Source organism: Carassius carassius, chromosome 35 (genome assembly GCF_963082965.1).
Source record: "Carassius carassius chromosome 35, fCarCar2.1, whole genome shotgun sequence".
Lineage (NCBI taxonomy): Eukaryota > Metazoa > Chordata > Actinopteri > Cypriniformes > Cyprinidae > Carassius > Carassius carassius.
The window spans coordinates 4,636,229-4,658,510 of NC_081789.1; the positions used below are offsets into that span (position 1 = coordinate 4,636,229).

General features: G+C 37.3%; 1 protein-coding gene across 2 annotated transcripts in view; it reads left to right on the forward strand.

Annotated features, from left to right (window-relative positions):
* Positions 1–22,282, forward strand: part of plod2 (procollagen-lysine, 2-oxoglutarate 5-dioxygenase 2) — a 41,198-nt gene that overhangs the window by 17,410 nt on the left and 1,506 nt on the right. Inside the window, exons 4-19 of one of the 2 annotated variants that reach the window (XM_059524304.1) lie at positions 513–676; positions 2,902–3,014; positions 3,410–3,473; positions 3,809–3,906; positions 6,258–6,359; positions 9,251–9,376; positions 9,472–9,593; positions 11,058–11,162; positions 12,266–12,391; positions 12,690–12,831; positions 14,377–14,439; positions 15,573–15,686; positions 15,951–16,016; positions 18,334–18,438; positions 20,642–20,788; positions 22,120–22,245. In XM_059524304.1, the coding sequence (XP_059380287.1) occupies positions 513–676; positions 2,902–3,014; positions 3,410–3,473; positions 3,809–3,906; positions 6,258–6,359; positions 9,251–9,376; positions 9,472–9,593; positions 11,058–11,162; positions 12,266–12,391; positions 12,690–12,831; positions 14,377–14,439; positions 15,573–15,686; positions 15,951–16,016; positions 18,334–18,438; positions 20,642–20,788; positions 22,120–22,245 (1,783 nt within the window). The remainder of the gene's footprint in view (positions 1–512; positions 677–2,901; positions 3,015–3,409; positions 3,474–3,808; positions 3,907–6,257; positions 6,360–9,250; positions 9,377–9,471; positions 9,594–11,057; positions 11,163–12,265; positions 12,392–12,689; positions 12,832–14,376; positions 14,440–15,572; positions 15,687–15,950; positions 16,017–18,333; positions 18,439–20,641; positions 20,789–22,119; positions 22,246–22,282) is intronic. The other variant, XM_059524305.1, reaches the window with a different exon arrangement.

Here is a 22,282-nt window from a genome sequence, read left to right on the forward strand (position 1 = left end):
CAATATTCACTGATGTAAGACAGACATAGTTATCCTTATGTATAGCCTAAACACATAGGTAAGAAGCTAGCAAATCAGAGTTCAGGGTCTCTGAAATATCTTTTACAGTAATATTTCCTTTAGAGGTGTAGTTCAGACCATTTTGCCACATTAAAGTGGTGTCACATATTCCAGAGATGGATTCTAAGTCATGCTAGAAAAATGGAAATGACTTGTGTGCACAGGTGCTCACCAGACGGGAGGAAACCATGGTGCCTCCCTCACAGTTTACTTCCTCTGATGACATTTATAGTTACTAACGTTACCAGGCATATTAATAGTGTCTGAAATAGAAGACCTAAATGCCTACAAAATGCCCTGCCCTCACTTACAGGAGTTCAGTTAAACTATACATTAAATGATTAAATAAACTGGACGGGGATTAGCAAACATTGTTTGTATGTCAAATTTTAAAAAAAAAAAAACTGCTGATTGGTTGAAAAGCCTATTTACTTCTCTTTTTCCCTCTTTAGTTATGACTTAATCTTTGCTGGTGGACCTGAAGAGATTTTCAGAAAGTTCCAGCAGACCAATCATAAGCTGGTGTTTGCTGCTGAGGGAATCATCTGGCCAGATCCTCTACTGGCAGAGAAGTATCCTTTTGTCCGCAGTGGGAAACGCTTTCTTAACTCTGGAGGTGCGTAAAAATAGGAAATACCAACTGTATAAAATGTTATGTTTTGATGTGAAAGTCACTTCACAGTTACACATCAAGGCTTTGCAGACCCAAAGCCATTTTAAACAAAGCCAGATTTAAACTCATACAGTTCAGTTAAATTGGATTTCCACAGCTCTCATATTGTATCAAAACATGTATATGCACTATTTTACACTGATTATGTATAAAAACCCCAAAAAGGTTTCTAGCATTCATTTTTTCTTGAAAGTTAGAAACATCTATGGTCACTTGAATAAAGTGTTTAAGGTACAAGTTTGTGATGAATGGGTCTACATGTTCAATGGGCTAAAAAAAAAGAGATAAGTATTACAAATTTGAGTTTACTTGATATTTGCATATAACAGGTCATACACATTTTGTAAAGCAAGTTATTTAAACAGTTAGAATGTATATAATAAGCTACCTGAATCTGGTTTAAGGACACTGGTATGTCAGAATGTGTACACTTAATGTGTAAATTGGTTTAGTCTGTAAACATGCTATTTGTTCTTCACATTTACTGCATTTGGGAGGTCATTCTTTACGAATTCGACTCAGGCAGCATATCACTGGTATAGGTCATGGCCAGCTGCCATATTAGCCGTATCATCACAGCGCAGTTTGCACCAGACATTTCTGTGTGGGTTTGTTTTGTCTGGTAGGTCTGGAAGGACAAACGGCGGAATTTCATTATCGCTACAATAAGATAGAGGAAATGTTTTCTGTGTAAACTGGCAAGTGGCGGTCACTCACCCTGTGGAATTTCCTGAGGGCCACCAGGCATAGTGCACTATTCATTCAGGGGTCTTCATGAATAGCGCTTTCATTTGAGTGTGTACGTGTGCATCCATCCATCTTACCCAGTCTCTCTGTTGAAGAACAGTAATGTCAGCCCCTCTTTCACTCAAAAACCCTGTGGTCATCTCTCGTCTAAACTCTGAAGTCCTGGTCCGTCTATTTTAATCTGGCCAATTACTGCTTTGACTGCGGTGGTCACTTTGTCTTGTGTAGTGTCCTGTCAGGGCGTTGAGTCTATGTTATTAACAGGGCAAGATTGTTTGTTTTGGACTTCCTGTTCGATAGCCTGTACATCCAAAATTGAAGGTTGGTCTTATCCCTTCGGCTGCTCCGTAGATTGTGGTGGCTACTGTTTTGTTTCAGTTGGACCAGAATTGTCATGTGGATCAGTGTGTTTGTGGAAATAAGAATGACTGCACGGCACGGCCCGTCTCTTTCCGATCATCCCTTGCTTTGCCCAAATTCAAATTTGTTGAAGGTAGCGTTGTTTTGATCAGTGGGAAAAACATTCTGGATTCTAGATTAAAACCACATGCCATAATGCCTTACATCTGGCTTTAGTTTTTCCTTTGAACCTGGGCATTATGTCAAAGGGATTTACTTTATTGCACTGTAATAAAACAAGATTTGTGTCACCACATCTGAGGTGACCGCCTTCAGACTAAGACGATCTGCTAATTTAGCGAATGAACTAACATTTAAATCATTCTTGCCTGAAAAGATGCCTTGTTTATCTTCGTCTTGCTTTTAGGCGGACGGATAATTCTAGATGTCCAGTAAAATCACATTTGAGATGTGATAGTGGTTGTGAACAGATTGGCACTGTCCATAATTCCTACTGCAGCCTCTGGAAAAAGTGTTGAAGATGGCTTTTGGATCAGCTTATGAATGTAGGCTATAGAAAAAGGTTATTAGGAGTTAAAAATGTAATAGTCTAGGGTGGTAACCTAACATAGCTCCTAATTACTGCCAAATGATGGTATCTAGGGCGCCAAGCCCTACAATTTCCATCTGTGGTCAGAGCTTCAGGAAAATGATGAGAAATCCGTATGCAGGTTGCTACAGAAACACAGAGAGCAAGCACATAGCTGAGGTCCTATATTGATTACAGTCCTCTATCATGACTAGATGTAGGAAGTCTGTGCCATCTGAGGTTAGACAAGGCCACACAACACTTGTTACTTGTAGGTCAGATACTTCTGCCAGACTTTTCCCTCTGGAAAAGCACCAGAATTGTGAGATTTAACGTTTTTAGAGGAGACGTAATTGAAATTGGCACTATTGTATTCAGACATACCACAATGTCAACGCTTCACATAGTCTTTTAAATCCTATACTTTCTTTTACAACACACAGCCTGTAAAATAAAATAAAAATAAAAAAAAACATTACAATGTCTTTCACAGGCCTTATCGGGTATGCTCCATACATTCAGAAGATTGTGAACCAGTGGGACCTTCATGATAATGATGATGATCAACTGTTCTACACAAAGATCTATGTGGATCCACTTCAGAGGGTAAGTAAAAAAAAAAAAAAATCCTTTCATAATTTATTCACTCTCAAATTGGTCCATACCTATATGAGTTTCTTTCTTCTTTTGAGAACAAAATAAGATATTCTGAAGAATGAAGAAGGATTTTGGATTGAAATGGGTTTGGAACAATGAAGATGCATAAATGATGACAAAATTTTTATTTTGGGGGAACTATTCCCTTAAGAAACTCTGTGAGAACATAAAATGTGCTTGCGACTTGACCACATGCACTTATAAAACGCCTACAAATGTATCATACCACTCAAACACAGCAAACAAACCGGGTAAAAATACACAACTATAAACAGTTTACACAGAGACAAAGGTCACACGGTCACTTTTACACAAACACTGCTGTATTCTGTTCTTTATTTTAGGAAAGACTTAATATGACCTTGGACCACAAGTGTGAGATTTTCCAGAATTTGAATGGAGCTGTGGGTGAGTCAATCCAAGATGGTGTATAAAGTTTGCTAAAAAACATTCATTTTTCATATATTGCATCATGCATAGCTGATGAATAAATGGTTGTCAGAGTTTGATTTAGATTTTGCATCATAACAATTTTGGTTTTGGCATCACTAATACTAGGGATTTGAATAAATCCATAAATGTAACTCATCTCTTTTTGTGCCACAGACTCGAGTAACGCCTCTAATCATGTGGCATAGTTGAGAAGAGGTCTAGTCTCAGGGCCCAGGCTTACAATTAAACACTCAAAAGAATTAGACAGATGTACTGAATCTAAGACTGCACAAATCTATTTCTGAATTTAGATGAAGTTCTCCTAAAGTTTGGAACGGAGCGTGTGCGAGTGAGAAACACAGTCTACAATAGTCTTCCAGTCATCATCCATGGAAATGTGAACACCAAGGTAAATGTCTTCCTTCTATTCATGTCAGTAAAAAATGGGGACAGTGTGGAAAAAAAGGCATTTTTCTATTCAGACATCTTTTAATACATACTGAGGTCCTGGGTGTCCTCTGAATTTAGGTTTAATGGGGTTTTCAGTTGAACATTGGTTCAACTGTGGCACTCGGTGGACTGATCCAAATAAAAGCATGTTTAATCATTGTCACAGATACTGTAGGTAAAACATATGTCTGTCAGTAGTAGAACTTACATATTTGTACGTCTAAATTGTATGGGCATTCAAGTCATACATTCCGCATTTATTCAGTTTAATTTAAACAGAAAAATTCTGTCTTCCAACTTCCCTCATGTTGCGCAAAACTGATAGTATTTTCCATTAAAAATACATTGAGTTACTTTCAAAATGATGTCCCAGACTGTAATTATAGTTTGTGATAAATACTAGACAGTACTTCAGCCAAAAATCTTGCAGTCATTGCCCAGCTGTATTTGTTAAACTGTAGAGTTTGAGATTTTAGCTGGATGTCTGGGAGATAATGTAATCTCACTCAGACCCAGAGCTTTTCCTTGTGCACCTCATTGACAGATTAAACAAACACAGCACTGTGTGGAGTCATCTTCTCCTAATACGCAACCATCTGTGTTGTTTCTAATAAATAATCATCCACCCAGAGCTCACTCTTAAGCTCTATGATTAATTCAAGCTGCCTTGTATCCATCCCTAAGATCTTTCAGGGTCTTTAACATGCCCTGGGGATTACACATGTTCTCGTAAATACTCAAACAAGGTCCAATAAAAGTAACAAGGCTTGAAGATACACAGTAGTAGCTTATGACCAGAATGCAAAGCCAGTGGATTGGTTTATGGCTTCTCTTCATTTGGAATCAGTGAGCAACTCCTGTTTTCTGTTAGTATTGTTCAACCAATTGACCTCAGAACACTTGAGATGATGACCCACATCTCTAAGGGGTTCTCAGTCTTAGCAGCTATAAACTATAAACGTTAAACTATCTCAAACTATCTAACATGGATGAACCTGGGATGAATTAGAAACACAGCTGGATAACATCTGTAATGTGGTTGAGACTGGATCGAATTGAAGAACCCCTCCTTTCTATTGCAGTCTAACTTCCTGTAATCGAAAGCAGCATGACAAAAGAGTGTACAGCTGTCCTGGCAAAATCTGGATCCAACAACCAGTCAACAAATTAACAAGGAATACAGACTTGTCTTCCAGGAATCAAAAACTGGAACAAGTACAGGCAAATTATGGTGCAATATACCTTCAAAATATTAATTCATAAACATATGGAATGGGGCGGCAGTGGCTCAGTGGTTCATGTAGGTTGTCTACAAACCGGAAGGTGGGTGGTTCAATCCCCGGCTCCACCTGACCAAGTTTTGAGGTGTCCTTGAGCAAGACATCTAACCCCAGCTGCTCCCGACGAGCTGGATGGCGTCTTGAATGGCACCGCAGTCGGTGTGTGAATGGGTGAATGTGAGGCAACTTGTAAAGCGCTTTGGATGCCCATGTGGTCTGTTGAAAGCGCTATATAAATGCAGTCCATTTACCATTTACCATATGATATATGTACGACTTTTTTGGAGAGAAGTGCTAAATTATCTTGTCATTGTGTCTTGCCATACTCCCTTAGTTTTACAGTTCATGACAGTAGTCTTCTCTTCTGTATGACAAATATACAGTACTTTAAAGGTAACTATAGCAAATGATTGTTGGTGTAAATAATATTTGATGTGGTGTCCCATGGGCTTCACAGAGGGTGGGTTGCTGTAAAGTGCACAACTTTATCACATCAAAGTAAATATTTAAGGTTTACTTTTTCAGCAAAATTTGAGGCAACCTGTTTATGGTTACAAGTAAATTTGTTTCACTGTCCTGATCTAAGATAAAACATAGTTGTTTCCCATAAGCCAAAACGCTTTTGCAAGAACAACAACATCATTCCCTTCGGAACGTTTATTGCTCGATCTGTCACACTATTTAAATACAAAATGAACATCAATGCAAAATGTTCCTCCCTGCGACGTTGTCCTGTAAATTCTCAATTGAGATAAAGTAACAGATCAGCAGTGATTATAGTTCTTTTGGTTTGTTGTCCTGACCAAAATTTGATTTAACTACTCCAAGCTGGGATGGAGTATGGGTGTACATTTCCTATCTTGGATCATAAATCATCATCTCGACCTTGTAGAATAAATATTTTAAAGGTTCTTTTTAATGTTTTAGATTATTATTATTATTATTATTATTATTATTATTATTATAATTGAATAGTACTATAAAAATAAATACATACCTAAATTGTATTTTTTTTCTCTCTCTCCCACAGATATACTTCAATTACTTGTCCAACTACATCCCCAATGTGTGGAATTATGAGCAAGGCTGTACCATCTGTGACCAAGACATGGTGGATTTGTCTCAGCTTAAAGTGAGTCATCCAACGAAAGCAACAGTAGCTGTTTTTGTTCCCTTTTTCTCTCAGCACCAGAAAGTTATATCTTAAAATTGTCATTTAAAACAATGAAACATTTCCAGCTCTATTAATACATGCCTCTATATGCTGAGTGAACAACTAGCTATTCCTAGTTTTATACATTCCTTAAATTATAAATGCCCTTGAGGATCCACTTGAGGAAGAGGAAGTTGTGCACTGCTGTGGTGCAGGAAATGGCTTTTGGTTTTAGGACGGTTTCACTTACTGGGGTGATGCTGTCATCCAGACCACTCTTTAGCGGGTGGCTCAGTGTGGGGTTTTATCCACAGGGTAACTTCAAGTGGTTGTCCTGAAAATTTGTTGTAGGGTTCAGCTAAGATTGGCAAAAAGGGCATTTACTTCTTTCCAATAAGCTTGAGTTACAGATGATAATACTGACACATTTATCAGCATTTGATAACAGACTGCTAAGGTTTTCTGAGAGGATTTCTAGAATGTTATGAAGTTTGCGGTGAAATGCAGCAATGGATATTTTCTTTCATATCAAGATTGAATGCAACTGTATCAGTGAGTTTTCATTTCATGTCGACATATTTAGGTTGGTTGCTCGTTGACATTGCAAGAAGCTTTTTAGGTTGATCTGTGTAGGTGCTCAATAGCCCCAACCAAAAGATCTGGATATGTCTTGGACCATCTGTCACAAATCTATAGAATTTTTAGACTGTTTTATGGTCCTCCAGGCAGAAATCATAAGTCTAGTCACTTAGAAAACTATAAGAGCATCAGTCCCCATCAGTCTGCATGGTATGAGATGATCTATCCACAGTACAATCAGTGCAGGGCTGCATTTATCAAAAGTATTGTGAGATAAGCTGATCATATAGAAACCACTGGAGACAATGGATCTACCATCTACTGTACTTAGGCTTATTATGCTTTTGGGAAATGCAGCTCAGGATAGTAAGACCAGCTACCTTATTTCCTATCAATAAGCATCAATTAGGAGGTTATTTAGGGAAAAAGTGTTACCAAACAATGCAATTGAAAAGTAGAGTAGTATAACTTTTTTTTTCTTTGTCTGGTCTGGAAATATAAATAAATAAATAAATAAATATATATATATATATATATACTATATTTGTCACAGTGTCTGGGTTGTGTCCCTGGGTTTCCACTAGATGTCCCCCTTTCTCACGGTGTCTGTCACCTTATCACTTCCTGTTCCCTTATTTGGTCACCTTCCTCCTTGTTGAGTAATTGATTGTTCCCCACCTGTCTCCTGTTCCCTCATTATCCTTCTGTGTATTTATACCCGGTCTGTCTGAGTCTGTGTTACGGAGTCCTTGTTTAATGTTAATGTTAATTCATGTCCGTCGCCTTGCCTTGCCTTGCCTTGCCTTGCCTTGTCTTCGTGTTTTGTTTATGTTTGGATTTGTTGGATATTGACCCCTGCCTGGACTGTTTATTCTTTGGATTGCCCCTTTAATAAATACATACCTGCAATTGGTTCTCTCTCCTGTGTGCTCTGTAACACCGATTGTGACAATATTTTATATTAAAGAACTATTGGACGAGAACTTTTTCAATTCAGTCATTGCTAGTACCTCAGATGACTGGTCAAGCAAAACAACAAGCCTTTTTTAACACATCAGACACATTTGGTTTGTTTCTAGGTAGCACTGAAAATGGTGATGAGACGAAGCCCAGAGTCTGTTGTTTGTCAGGACGAGGGAGTGGTTGGGTCGTACCACTCTCATCTGCTCAGTGGTTTTGGGTTGGTTCTTGAAGAAGGGAAAAGTTTTTAGAATCTCACACTGCATATACTGAGGTTGAAAGGCCCCAGTTAAAGGAAACTGTACCGGTCTAGACTCCGCAGAATCCCCTGGGTCTCCTGTTTAGTCCCTGCTCTTCTGTCAGTAACAATTTAAAGACTTCTGGCTCGATTCTAGGACACTCCCATCAGAAACCCAGAGCCAAGGTCGGAACTGGGAAATTACATGGTGCCACTCAGGTCCCGTTTCATCTAGTGAGCTGTGTAGACTGGTAAAGAACCACAAAAGTAGTGGTGACAGATCTATATAACCTTAAGCTCAGTGTCATGGGAAAGAAACTTTTACATTTCCAGACCTCCAGCAGCGCTTCTTGCAATGTAAAAATTAGGCTGGATGGTATATTATTTTGCTATATCATTTTAACCATGGTAGATAATATATTCGTTATCCTATATTCATATTATTCACATGTGAGAGAGAAACAATAATGTGAAAATACAGAGCAAAAACACAAATAAGTCAAGAAAAGGAAAACCTTGATATTAAGGGATGTTACGGAATTTTACATTTGTATATTAACTATTTTACTAGTTCGGTTTTGCAGTTCATGTGTAGTTCATCCATTCAGAATTAAGAGCTTTATACTATTTGTTTTTATACTCTTGAGTTTTTGGTGTTTCATTTTAGTGTAACATAATGTTTCACAGTTTTTGCTGGACAGAAAATAATATTAGATTAATTATCTTTCATTTATCAAATGAATTCACTGCATTATAAAAATTAAAAAAAAATCACTACAACAGGATTATTAAGTATGTATGTATTAGTGTACTAGCCATCCATCCAGGATGTTTCCTTGACTTCGGCCCAAGACACTGGGATAGGATCCAGCATCTCCATGACCTTACTAAAATAGTTACTAAAATAGACAGTAAATAATATTCTCAGCAAAATATTTATATATTGTAATACACAATTACTTTGCAATACAAATACTCTTACTGTGATATGTTTTGGAAGTGTATCACCCACCCTTAGTGAAAACATTGTGATTAACTCAAACGCATGAAAAAATTGTAATATTTGACTAGGCTTTTCTCTCTATCTAAACAGGAATTTCCACAAGTGACTGTTGGTATATACATTGAGCAGCCAACTCCATTCCTGCCAGAGTTTCTGGAGAGGCTCCTGAGTCTAGATTATCCCAAAGATAAACTGAATGTCTTTGTTCATAACAGTGTGAGTGTCTAGCTGACAAAGCAATGAGAACCATTTGATATTTTGGATTTTATTGTCTGTCTTTGACCTTGCTTGTTCCACATCTTGTTCTTCAGGAGGTTTACCATGAGAAGCACATACAGAAGTTTTGGGAAGAGAACAAGGATGTATTCCGCAGTTTTAAAGTTGTTGGCCCCGAGGAGAACTTAACTCAAGGAGAAGCAAGGAACATGGGAATGTAAGCTTCCCTTTAATTTCAGAGTAACTCTCGAAAATATGCAAATAATGAAGTAAATTACAATGCAAATGTGAGTAATTCAAGCTCTAATTTGCTCCTGATCACAGATAGACGCAAACCCTTGCCACATGTCTGCAAACTTTTCAGCTCCTTACAAATAAAAACACATAGACAACATCCGACTCACCACAAAGCAGTAAATCTGCCTCTCTGATAGCAATGTACCAAGAAAATACAGAAGAAGTGAACCCTTCTATTTGCTTTTAGTTTAGCACTCCCCAAAAGACTGCTGCTGTCTCCAAGATTCCCATCCCAGCTCCAAAACTAATCTGCTTGCACATTCCTGCTTTCATACAGTTACCATAAAAGCTATCACAACCTCAAACCAAGTGACATCTATAAACAAATGCTGCTAGATATGCTCATTTGACTTTTCTGAGCAATTTTTTTTTAAAACTACCTTTAACTAGCTGGTTCTAATAGTAATTGTTGCTGCTTGTTTAACTCTTTCCCATTGATGAGTTGTCTCGTCATTTAGAAGACAACGCTTCCCCGCCATTGACAAGTTTTTACAGCTTTTCGTATTTTCACTGTTATACACTCGAGGGCACTATTACACATCTTCTGAATGAGTACAAAACCCTCCTGAACGAAAACACACTTGAACAGGAAAGAAAATCTAGTGATCTCTTATGTAAACAGATGCATATGATATATATTGCAATCATCAACAATAAACAGCGAATATAAATGAAAACTATAATGTTACAGAGTAAAAAGATGATCCAGGAAGTGGTATATGGTTGCGCAAGCTTTGGAAGTGTTGACGGAAGTGATTTACTGGATTTATGCTTTGATAATTGTACTGAATATTATACAGATGTAGTTTTTGATAAAAATATTAAACTTCAGTACATGATTGTTGGATTGTTGATGAGTTTTGCACAGACAAGTTTAAATAACTGACGTCCATTAGCTTTTAGTGGATGTATTTTGTCATATACTATCACATATTTAGGGCTGCCCTACAGGATATGCAGTAAACACATAGTTTATCTATCTCATCCTGGTGCTGTTTTCTTGCTGCATGTCTGTGTTTGGCATCAGTGGCTGTTGACATGGTGATTTCACTTAAGTTGTTTGTCTTGATTACTTGGTCCAAAAAATGCTGGTTTGGTTCCTGCAAATATTCAAATATTTAACAAAGATTCAAAGAATGATACTCAGAGGAACATCATATTGCTCATATATTGGTATTTAACTGTTCTACCTTATTTGTCTGAGTCTGACCGTTATTATTCAGGTCTCTGACATTTGAATGCAGTTTGTTACATTCCAGAAAAAAAATGAAAAAAGAAAGTTCTGCAGAATTAGCTCAATTCAGTCTTACTGCTGTTCACCAGAAACAACATTGCCCTGAATTTTGCTATAATTAATATTGACAATCTTACTATTTTCTAACAGGGATTTGTGCCGGAAGGATCTTTCTTGTGATAATTACTTCAGCATTGATGCAGATGTGATGCTCACCAACCGACAGACCCTAAAACTTCTCATTGAGCAAAACAGGTAGATTCCTTTTAATCAATGCCGAGCATTTCAATGCTTTGGAATCTTCCACAGTAACCGTTTTGTCTGAGGGAACAGACTTGTGCTAAAGCCACTCTAAAGCTAAAATCACTCAAGGTTTAAAAATAAGCACGGGTGGCTTCCTGTTTTCCCATGGTGCATAGAAACGGTCTGCTCTATATCGCATGTACTTTTATAATGCCACTGGACTTTAAATAAGAAACAAGGCTGAACTCAGTCACATTTAACGTGACAACCTTAAGCGCTCTGTCGCATGACTATGGAGGAAGCCCTTTTTCAGATATTTTAAGAAGGCTTGGGAACTCTTTCTGCTGGCCTCTGGCTTGTGGAGTGAAATCGTATTGGGGAACTGTAGAAATGTGGAATTTTACTTTCTTGCTCTCACATTGTTGACCAACACTATAATTTCCACTAATGTGTTTTGAATGACATGTTTACCTCAGTAAAGTGATATTCTGTATGCTTGTTGAGTTTAAGGTCACAAAAGAGGTGAAGATCTTGACTGTGTTACTTCAGGGTCACTCTCAAGATTATAGGAACAATACCATATAAAACTGCGCTCATGTGCCTGAATAAAAGGATGCCCTCTTCACAACCTGACAAGAATATATTATTACATGGATCATGGTAACCACTTATGTACCATAAACTTTAAACCAATCCATCCATCCCACCTATTTTCCACAAAACTTATCATCTGTAGGGTCACAGGGATGCTGGAGTCTTTCCCAGCATCTCAGGCTACAGTCAGGGGACATTCTGAATGGATGGCCAGTGCACTATAGGGCTAACACACAGACACACCTATTGGGGGGATTGTGAGGGAAATGAAAGCAGCCATAGGAAACACAGGAGAACATGCAAACATCCTGGAAACTTACTTCAGTACAAACTACAGCAAATCTAAACACGTTTTGTGTTTTGTGGTTATCAAATAGCATCATCACATTTTATTTTCTATAATTGTAGTCTTTTTGTGGTGGCAAAAAAAATCTGCATTATTTCTTGCATAATAGGCCTATCATAGTGCATTTATGGACTGTTGCTGATTTTTGTACTGATTTTTCCTTTTTCCGCATTAGAAAAATAATTGGCCCTCTTGTCACCCGTCATGGAAAATTGTGGTCCAACTTTTGGGGAGCCTTGAGCCTAGATGGTTATTATGCGAGGTCTGAGGACTACATTGACATCGTGCAAGGAAAGCGTGTGTGAGTGTCTTGGAGGATCTGATCCAGAAATTACTGATATTTCACTGTATATAATCTTACTGGAACATTACGGAATTGCATTTATTCTTCTCTAAATCAAAAAGAGTATTATTTCCAACTCAGATTATTTTTTAGCATGTCCATTATTATAAAAGTGATCTATTCTATCCAAAGTCATTTTACTTTTTAGCATGGCCATTGCTCACCAGGCCATGTCTTTACCAAAGTCGATTTTTAAAATACTATTAAAAATATGTGATAGATGACTATTTTCTTTTGTCTTTCTTTGTGTAAATAGTGGTGTGTGGAACATCCCCTTCATGGCCCACATCTACCTCATAACAGGCCAGACTCTGCGGAATGAGCTCAAAGAGAGGAATGTCTTTGTCTTGGAGAGATTGGACCCTGACATGGCCTTGTGCAGAAATGCCAGAGACTTGGTATGACCGCTGGAACACAAAGCTGCACAATTATAGCAATTAAAGTATTTAATCTAGATCAGCAACATTTTTAGCATTTATTGTATAATAGTGTAGAGTTGTAATTATTTAGATGTGCAGTGTAATTTAATATCATTTGTTGCTGTTTAATACATGTAAATTCATGATAACTATTGTTTTTTAATTTAATATTGTTTAGTATTATTTTAAGCTCCATCAATAGCATTTGTGTCATGCTGTATTACAGTGGAAGACACCAGGACAACTGTTACAATATATAATTAATGTTTCAAAAGTATAGTCACAAAAGGTCATGGATTTTGTTGATGAAGCTGTAATTGGAGTAAGGGAGGAAGAGTAGGTATGGAAGCCCTTTTGCACCTGTATATATATATATATATGTGTGTGTGTGTGTGTATATATATATATATATATGGATATATATATATATATATATAAGAAGATATGGATAATTCTGACCATTTATCTCACGAGTCTGACTTTTTTTTTTTTTTTTCAGAATTGTGAGATATAAACTAGCAATTATACAACCCCAATTCCAGAGAATGGATTGGGATGTTTTATAAAAATGCAATACAATCAAGAATCTGTGATTTGTTAATTCTCTCAAAGAAAAGATTTCCAAATTTCAACTCACCACCGTAAATGTATTTTGTAAATATGAACAAAGTTTGATTTTGATGGCTGCAACACACTCCAAAAAAGTTGAAAAAAAGTTAAAAGAGATCTTTTCTTTGTACTTTTGTAAATTAAATAAAAGTTACAGAGAATGAACAAACCATATTCTTTATTTTATTGCATTTGTACAAAACATCCAAACTTCTCCGGAACTGGGGTTGTAGAAAAAAAAATCAGAAATTGCTTTTTTATGTTTTTACTCTGTGGCGGAAAAAGGCTTTCATAATACAGACTCATACAGATTCAGTAGATCATCAAGCAGTTCACCTCAAAATCAGCAATTGTTCTATATTAGTTTGCATTTGACAATTCAGCCTGATTTATTAATGCTTTGAAACATCTGATGCACCTCTGTGACCAAGGTGTAACTGACAAGTATTCTATGTATATCAATGTGTTATTGTGAAGGCATGGCACATCTGTCCATTTATGGCAGCCTCTATGATGCCTTCAGTGTGTTCTCTGCCCATCATCCTTTCCCTCTCTCCAATTTTCAAATTCATAGTGTGACCTTGAACCTATGGGAATGTTTGGCTGTGTGCTTTTTGCTCCTCCTTATAAAACCTACACCACTAATAACTAACTATGATGTTTTTCTAACTGTCTAGAGCTAACTGCTTAGGATACCTAAAGACAGCGCATAGCAATTGTATGAGCAGAAAAAAGTGCACAGGCATCTCTGTTGTTCTGATGGAGTTTAATATCGTACATGTGCTGTGTCCCTGTCTTCCTTAATATTCTATTTTCTTAATCTATCTCTTTATCTCTCTAACTCTCTCTCTCTCTGTATATTACTCTGTTTATTTCTCATTATATAATTTACATGGTGCTTTTCCTTCGTTTTAGACAGTACAGAGAGAAAGAGAATCTCCTTCTCCGGAATCATTCCATATGCTCAGACCCCAACAGGTTCCTCTTATTTTGATTATCATATCATGCATAATTTAAGATTTAAATGTTTTAAAGCAAGACATCACTTTTCCAAATGGTTAGAAAGTGATATTCCAACCAAACTAAATTAACAATTGTAGTAAATAAGGGCGATTTTGAAGAAAAACGTCTACTTACATTTGATATGTGCTTGCTTGGGGTTCATACTGTATGTGTAATCTCAAAATCACAAGCATTGTTGTCAGATTACAAAACATATTGTCCCAGAGGACTGGATGAAACAATTTTGAGATTAATTACTATGCATGTGGAAAAACCATAAACCCCCATTTCATGCTCAATGCGGTTGTTTCATGGTTTTTCTATTCCATAAATTTATGTGGATGTGCTGGAGGGCATTCAAACATTTGATTTAAAACTACGGCCATTTTTGAAAATACATCTTGCACTAACAGATGTGTTCTCCTAACAAGTGGAACCCTTTGGAAAAGTGATGCTATTGAGATTGATAAGCTACATCTTCTTTTTTCTGATGGGGTTAACCTAGACAAAGCACCAGATATTATATATACATTGAGCCATGCATTTTTACACAGTATTCCATGCAGTGGTGGAAAGGCCAATGAAGGGTCTAATAGATTTCCTTCATTATAGTTTTTCCCCTTCCAAGCACACTAGTACCAGTAACATGAAACTTACCCTCACTACCTTGACTTATCTCAGTCTAGGTATTTTTGTACCACTTGTTACATTTGAATGTTTGCATTGGAATGGACAATTAGACTAATATGTTCGAGACTGGTGCGAGACATGTTTTGGTAAAGCTTAGACTGAGAGTAAGTCTGGATCTTCTCGCACTTAGGTGCAAGAACCCTTGTCCCTGTTTCTAGTATAGTAAACAAGAATGTTAATTCCTGAAGTTGCACTTTTCCCAGCACTTCCCTATGTCCCTATTCCAATCCCTCTCACAGCCCTTCCCAACATCGGTCCTCAATGCTGATAATGTGGGATTTGTTTTCATCATTGACTTTAAATGATTTGCATGATGTGTTTTGTTTAGTCCTCATTTTACTTTGTTTTATTTTCATTCGACTTTTTGCATTAGAGACATAATTTGTAGTATCTAACTACCTTTTCTTTGTCCGCCACAGGGAGTTTTCATGTATGTCACAAATCGTCATGAGTTTGGAAGGCTTATTTCGACTGCCAACTATAACACATCTCATTATAACAATGACCTTTGGCAAATATTTGAAAACCCACTGGTAAGTGACTAGATGATTTGTGATCAAATGTTTCCTGTGTACAAAGTGTCTGGTACACTACATAAACAACAGGTTCCACAAGTGTCACAACATTTGTCAAATCAATATTGATGTGGAGTGCTGACAGGGTAAACATACAATAAATCTGTGTTGACCTCCATATAGGTTTAAGTCCACCTGCCGAATGAATGCAGGGAGCTAATCACTGTTTGCAATGCAGGTCAGTCAATAGGCAAAAGTACTAATCCTCATTCTTATTCACAGGACTGGAGAGAGAAATACATCCATCCCAACTACACCAGAATTTTCACTGACAACCTTTTGGAGCAGGTGAACACACATTCACATTTATTTAATTAGCAGATGCCTTTTGGGTAGAGCAAGAATAATCATTCCACCAAGGAGATTTAATTAAAGTTAATATTCCGGAAAGGTTCATTTACTTACCAAACAGGGGTGTTTCCTATCGTTACCAATATAGTTCAATTGAACTAATGATTATAGTTAGCTAACAATGGTTTTGGGAAACGCACCTTAGGGATAAGGATAGATTTGCAAAAGTGGAAGCAGGTAGGAGGGAGCAAATGCAGAAACATTGGTTGTTCTGTAGTCCTGGTCTGATTGAAGACCAAGTGAACAAACATTTTTTTGAAAAAAAAATAAAAAATAGCAGAATTTTAATGAGCATTGCAGTATTCCATAGTCTAGAGATGACTGGACAAAGTGCTGTACAGAGTACTCAGATAGGAACCAGACAGAACCTGATCTTTTGGATAAAGTACAGTGCAAATCTGCATGACTGGGAAGCCTTTACAATGGTATGCGAAGCTGAAATGGTCATCAAACAATCAAGTTGAAAGTTGAAACCTCCAGCTTCTTGCCTGATCTGGATGCTATGTTCACTGATGGGCCTTGCTGAACGATGTTACTGAATTATGGGCTTCCTAGGAAAAAAATACCTTTGTCTTTGCTGTGGTTGAGTTAAGAGTTGATGTTCTTTTAACCAGGCCAAGATGTCTATCAGGCAAGCTGTGATTCGGGCAGCCCAAGGAAAGAAAAAAAAAAGTAGAACTAAAGTTACATTTACATTTACATTTAGGTATCTTGCAGACGCTTTTGTCCACAGCGACTTAGACCTGGAGAATACATAAAGCGATTCTTCTTAAAGAGGCAAACAGACACAATAAGTTTTATAATTCCAAGTTCAGCATTTGTTCAAATAAGAAAAGGCTAGAAAGGGAAGGGATAAAAAAAGAGAAAGACAAAGTTTTTTTATTATTTTTTTTATTATTATTATTATTTAATTTAAGACGAAGTCAAGTAGCATCAAAAAATATGAGTTTTCAGTTGTTGCTTAAAAATTGTAAGGGATTCGGCATTCCAGATAGGGGTGGGAAGATCATTCCACCAGCCAGGAATGGTGAAAGAGAATGTTCTGGAAAGTGAATTTGAGCCTCTCTGTGATGGTACCATGAGGCGTCGCTCACTAGCAGATCTCAGACTTCTGGAGGGGATATAGATTCATAATATTGAGTGGAAGTATTTGGGGGCTGAGCCTCAGGCTGTTCTTTATGCAAGCATCAATGTCTTTAAGTTGATGTGATCCGCAACCGGTAGCCAGTGCAAGGAGATAAAGAGAGGTGTAACATGGGCTCTTTTGGGCTTGTTGAAGACCAGTCGTGCCGCTTCATTCTGAATCATTTGTAGAGGTTTGATTGTGCTTGATGGAAGTCCAGCCATAAGAGAATCACAGTACTATGTTGTTGGCAAAGTAGTGGAAGGAAAATCCATGGGTCCATGATGGGTCCAAGAAATGTTGTGTATATTGAAAAAAAGAGGCAAAACACTGATCTACAATACTGCAGATTTAAGGTCCTAGCCAATCAAACACACCAAAATTAGCTAATCACTGTGTGTTTGGATTTAGTAGATTTTTTTTTCAGGCCCGGGTTTTAGAGCAGGGATTGAACTGAAGTCTGCAGGACGGTAGCTCTCCAGAAGCAAGGTTGAAGATACCATTCTCTAAAGTCTAGTTTGGCTTTTTTGAGATTGTTTATCCACAGATCCTTTAATCAACCAGGAAATTAGCTCTCCAGGAGCAGGAGTTGAAGGAGTTGTAGATCCATGCCCTAAAAAATCTTCATGGGAGGCAGGACTCAAACCAACGGTTTCCAGTGTTCCCAGTGTTGAGAAGGTTGATTGGATGGTCTGTTGATTCAGTCTCAATAGTCACAAACTAGTGCAACAGAACTAGGACAGATGATCTGGAGGCATCATCATTAAGTATGCTTATAATGTTAATAAAGTTTAATTAATTTGGTTTTATATTACAGTACCATTCTTCATTATCTACCTGATCCCTGCATTGGCTGCTTTTGCTACTGTACCTTTTAGACTTTTGTATGCAAATGACTTATGTTATGATTGTCAGAATATTGTGTGAGGAAGTAAATGAAACTATTGTTTTGCATGATGCCACCTTTGAAAAGAAAAGCATTTGTTCTTTGCATGACACTACCATTGATGTTTGTATGAGTTTTGATTATTTAGTGTGAAAGCATGTTATGCTTGAATAGCCAAATTTGTGCTGGATGTTAAGGGCAAAAAATGACCTGATGATACTAAGCACCTGTTTATGTTTCTACAGCCATGCCCAGATGTTTTCTGGTTCCCTGTGCTCTCGGAGAAAGCCTGTGATGAGCTGGTGGAGGAGATGGAAAACCATGGTTCATGGTCTGGTGGAAAACACAAGGTCAGATAAACCTGCTAGCCTTAAAACAGTCTGCACACTTTGTACAGGGATCAGCCATGAATGAAAAATACTTTAAAAATGTGTAAATACAAAAGAGAAACAGATTTTTAGGTAACAATTTATTTTAAGGCAGCGGTCCCCAACCCCCGGGCCCGGTGTCATTTAGTACCGGGCCGCACAAGAAAGAATAAACTTACATTAAAGCTGCAGTCGGTAATTTCTTGCAGAAGAACATTGTAGCTGGAGCTACTTCTCTCTGTTTACATCTATGGCGAGTCACGCAGGTACTGTGCTACTCTGCAGCGTTGCCGACCCCAACCAGACTAAAATAGTCAGAATATAAACAATTATTATAGGTGTACCGTAGTGATTCAGGATAAGACAAAAACACGGTTTGGAAAATGGATTCATGATGTACTCGCTCATATATATTTTTACATTTTCAACACAAAACAACACTGTGGCACAAATGACGGCGTCCTTAAAAGTATATTCTGCCGGTGTTCTGGACCCTGAGATCGCCACAACAGCACTGAAAACCATGTTGCCATTTCCGACATCCTATCTGGGTTTTCTACAGGGACAGCAACCAAAACAAAATTACGGAGTAGACTGAACACACTTCAGGTGTCATTGTTTCCTGTAACCCTTAGATGGGACCTTCTCATTGCAGAGAAACAAGCTCAAGGCTCCCATTGATTTAGCGTTATGGTGAGCTAACATTTTCATGGACTTAATATTCGTTTTTGTGGTGTATCTTATTTTTCAGGCATGTTTAAACATCACCATTGCGACCAGAGTTAGTGAGCGTTACTTTGCGTTCACACGGCCGCCGTCGAGAGCGTCAAAAATAGCTCCGGCCGCCCTGCAGAAAGATTTGTGAGCGCTTTGACGCTCTGACACTTATCTTGTAATTAAAGTGGCAGCAAAGCAAACAAGCTTTTTAAACTTGTTTAGACTAACCACAATGAGGGTAACGTTATAAGTTAACCTCATTAAATATTGTTGTGGACGAAGTATTAAGATCCTTTACCTAATAATGTATAAAGCACTGTTAAAATACTCTGATGCAACTAAAAGTCCTGCAAATGTCACTTAAGTAAATATAATCAAGTACAAACAAGTATAATCAAGGAAACTTGTTTAAAAGTAAACTGGGACTACTGTACTATTATTTATTATATGATTAGATTTTTATTCCTATATCGTTACTGCACATCAGCAACTCACCAGGAACATGAACAATCTCAGACACCTTGGTCCATGTATATATATTTTTTTTCCTTATACGCAAACAGGGACACATCATAGATTATTGCAAACCCTCCACAGCAATAATCAACCAGTCCTCTATTTTGCTTGATATGGTCGGAGCTGCGTTCTCTGGAATCCTCTCAAGCGGTGGACTTCTACGTTCCGATTGGTTGCCGTAATTAGCATAAAGTTGCCCTGATTTCAACTCTCCTCGATGCTCTCAGCGGCCAAGTCGCACCGCGCTGCTCCTCGCCGCTGCTCGACGCTGGCTCACATTGAAAAATGAATGACTTCCAGCCACTTTGACGCTCTCGACAATGGCATGTGAACACACAGTTAGGGTTAGAGGGCAGAGGGTATGTTATTCATGTTATGTTGTTGGTGCGATGTTACAAGGACGCTGCTAATAAAGTTGCATACGAATACACAGTGGATTCATGTTTATTATTATATTTACAGTTTACCACAGTTTTTATGCCAGTCATATCATTATTTTTTGTGTATTTATCTGTCACACATTAAAGCCCGGTTCGTGAAAATATTGTCTGACATTAAACCGGTTCTTGGCGCTAAAAAGGTTGGGGACCGCTGTTTTAAGGTGTCTTTGTTACATGTAATTACTATTATAATAACAATTAATTATGCATAATTACCTAAGCCAAACCCTAATCCTAAACCTAACCATAGTAAGTACATGTGGTTAATTAACATTACTCAATAGTTAAATGTATAATTAGACTGTAACAAGGACAATTAAAATAAAGTGACTGATTTTTATTCTTAGTAGACAAAAATGTTAAATATTTAGTCAATTATATATGTTTATTTATTTATTTTCCAGTGGACATTACTTTTTAGATGACTTTACACAGTAGCACAAATGCTGATAACATTCAAGGTATTTTTTATCATTGACTGATTGCCCAGTCATTGTGTTTTCTCTCTGCAGGACAAGCGTATCACTGGAGGCTACGAGAGTGTCCCGACAGATGACATTCATATGAAACAGATCGATTTTGATAAGGAATGGCTGCACTTTATCAGAGAATTCATCTCCCCTGTCAATCTCAAGGTCTTCTCTGGCTATTACACCAAGGTGAGCCAGTCTGCATGGGTCTGGACAGAGTCATAATGAGCTGTTATATCAGAATGTCTGATCATGTGATGAGGAATTTCTCTCTTCTACCTCGACCTCATCTTTTTGTGAAGCATTTAATCCTTTAATGCCTGCTAGGATGAAACCTAGCAAGCCTGTAAAGAACATGGTTATATTTCACCCCCAATTTAGAATATCTTAAGATTTAGGGTCATTATAATCATTAAGAATCCTTTGAGTGTGAGCAAATTGAAAACATAATATTGTTAAACACTTTTTTTTTTTTTTTTACTTTGTGGGGCGAAGTATGACCCAGAAATTATCTTGATTGGCCTCTGGAAGTTCATTAAGTCTGGTTGATTTGACTCATGGCTTCACACGCTCAAATGCAATCTCTGGATCACTGAGCTGCGAAGTAGGGCATATTATTATTATTATAATTATAATTATTATTATTATTGTTATTATTATCATTATTATTATTATTATTATTATTATTATTATTATTATTATTATTATTATTATTATTTTGTATCATTTGCCCAGTTTAAACTAATTTTGTATTTTGTCAGCCACCGGGATCTTTTTAGTACATTAGACATATGCATGATTTCTGAAGGTTTATTACAGCAGCCAACCAAAACACAGCTTGCTAGATGAGCTTTATTTGGTTTTTGGTTGACGTGACTCATGGAATGAGTCGAGTCATCTTTTTCTCTGTAATTTTCGACTTTCTCTCTTGCTCTGCTCTTTTAGGAGGGCTCTGTCCACTGTTAACTGGATACGCGCTGTTAGTCCTCTGGTTGATTTGACTCATGGAATGTGAACTCGTGTTGGCACCATGAGTTTGAGTTCTTTGTGGGTCATCCATTAAAGGGATAGTAGACCCAAAAATTTAATATATGACATTATTCATACATACAATTGACATTATTCATACATACAATGTTATGTTTTCAGCAGAAATCAGAAGTAGAATTTAGAATAACGTTCACTAAGGTTTTTTCCATACAATGGAAGTACAAAGTAACCAAGTCTGTTAAAAGTACAGTACCATATACTTCATATGGTCCATACTGCACCATTTCAAATCTTCCAAAGCCACAAAATAATTTTATGTGAGGAACAAAACAGACATTTTATCTATAATCTGTCACTGTTTGGAAAAGACCTACTTGAAGATAGTACACCAATTGTTTGTCCCACAGAAAGAAAGGAAAGAAAAGTAAAACAAAACAAAACAAAACAAAACAAAAAAAATCTTAACCAAATCTGTCAGATACTTTTGAGAGTTGGATTTTGATTGCATCTCCAATATGTTTTTCTTTCAGGGTTATGCGATTATGAACTTTGTGGTGAAGTACACTCCAAACAGACAAGCCTATCTAAGACCACATCACGATTCCTCAACATTCACTATTAATATTGCCCTCAACAACAAGGGCTTAGATTTCCAGGCAAGTTGATACACTGGCCTTACATTTCCTAAAATAG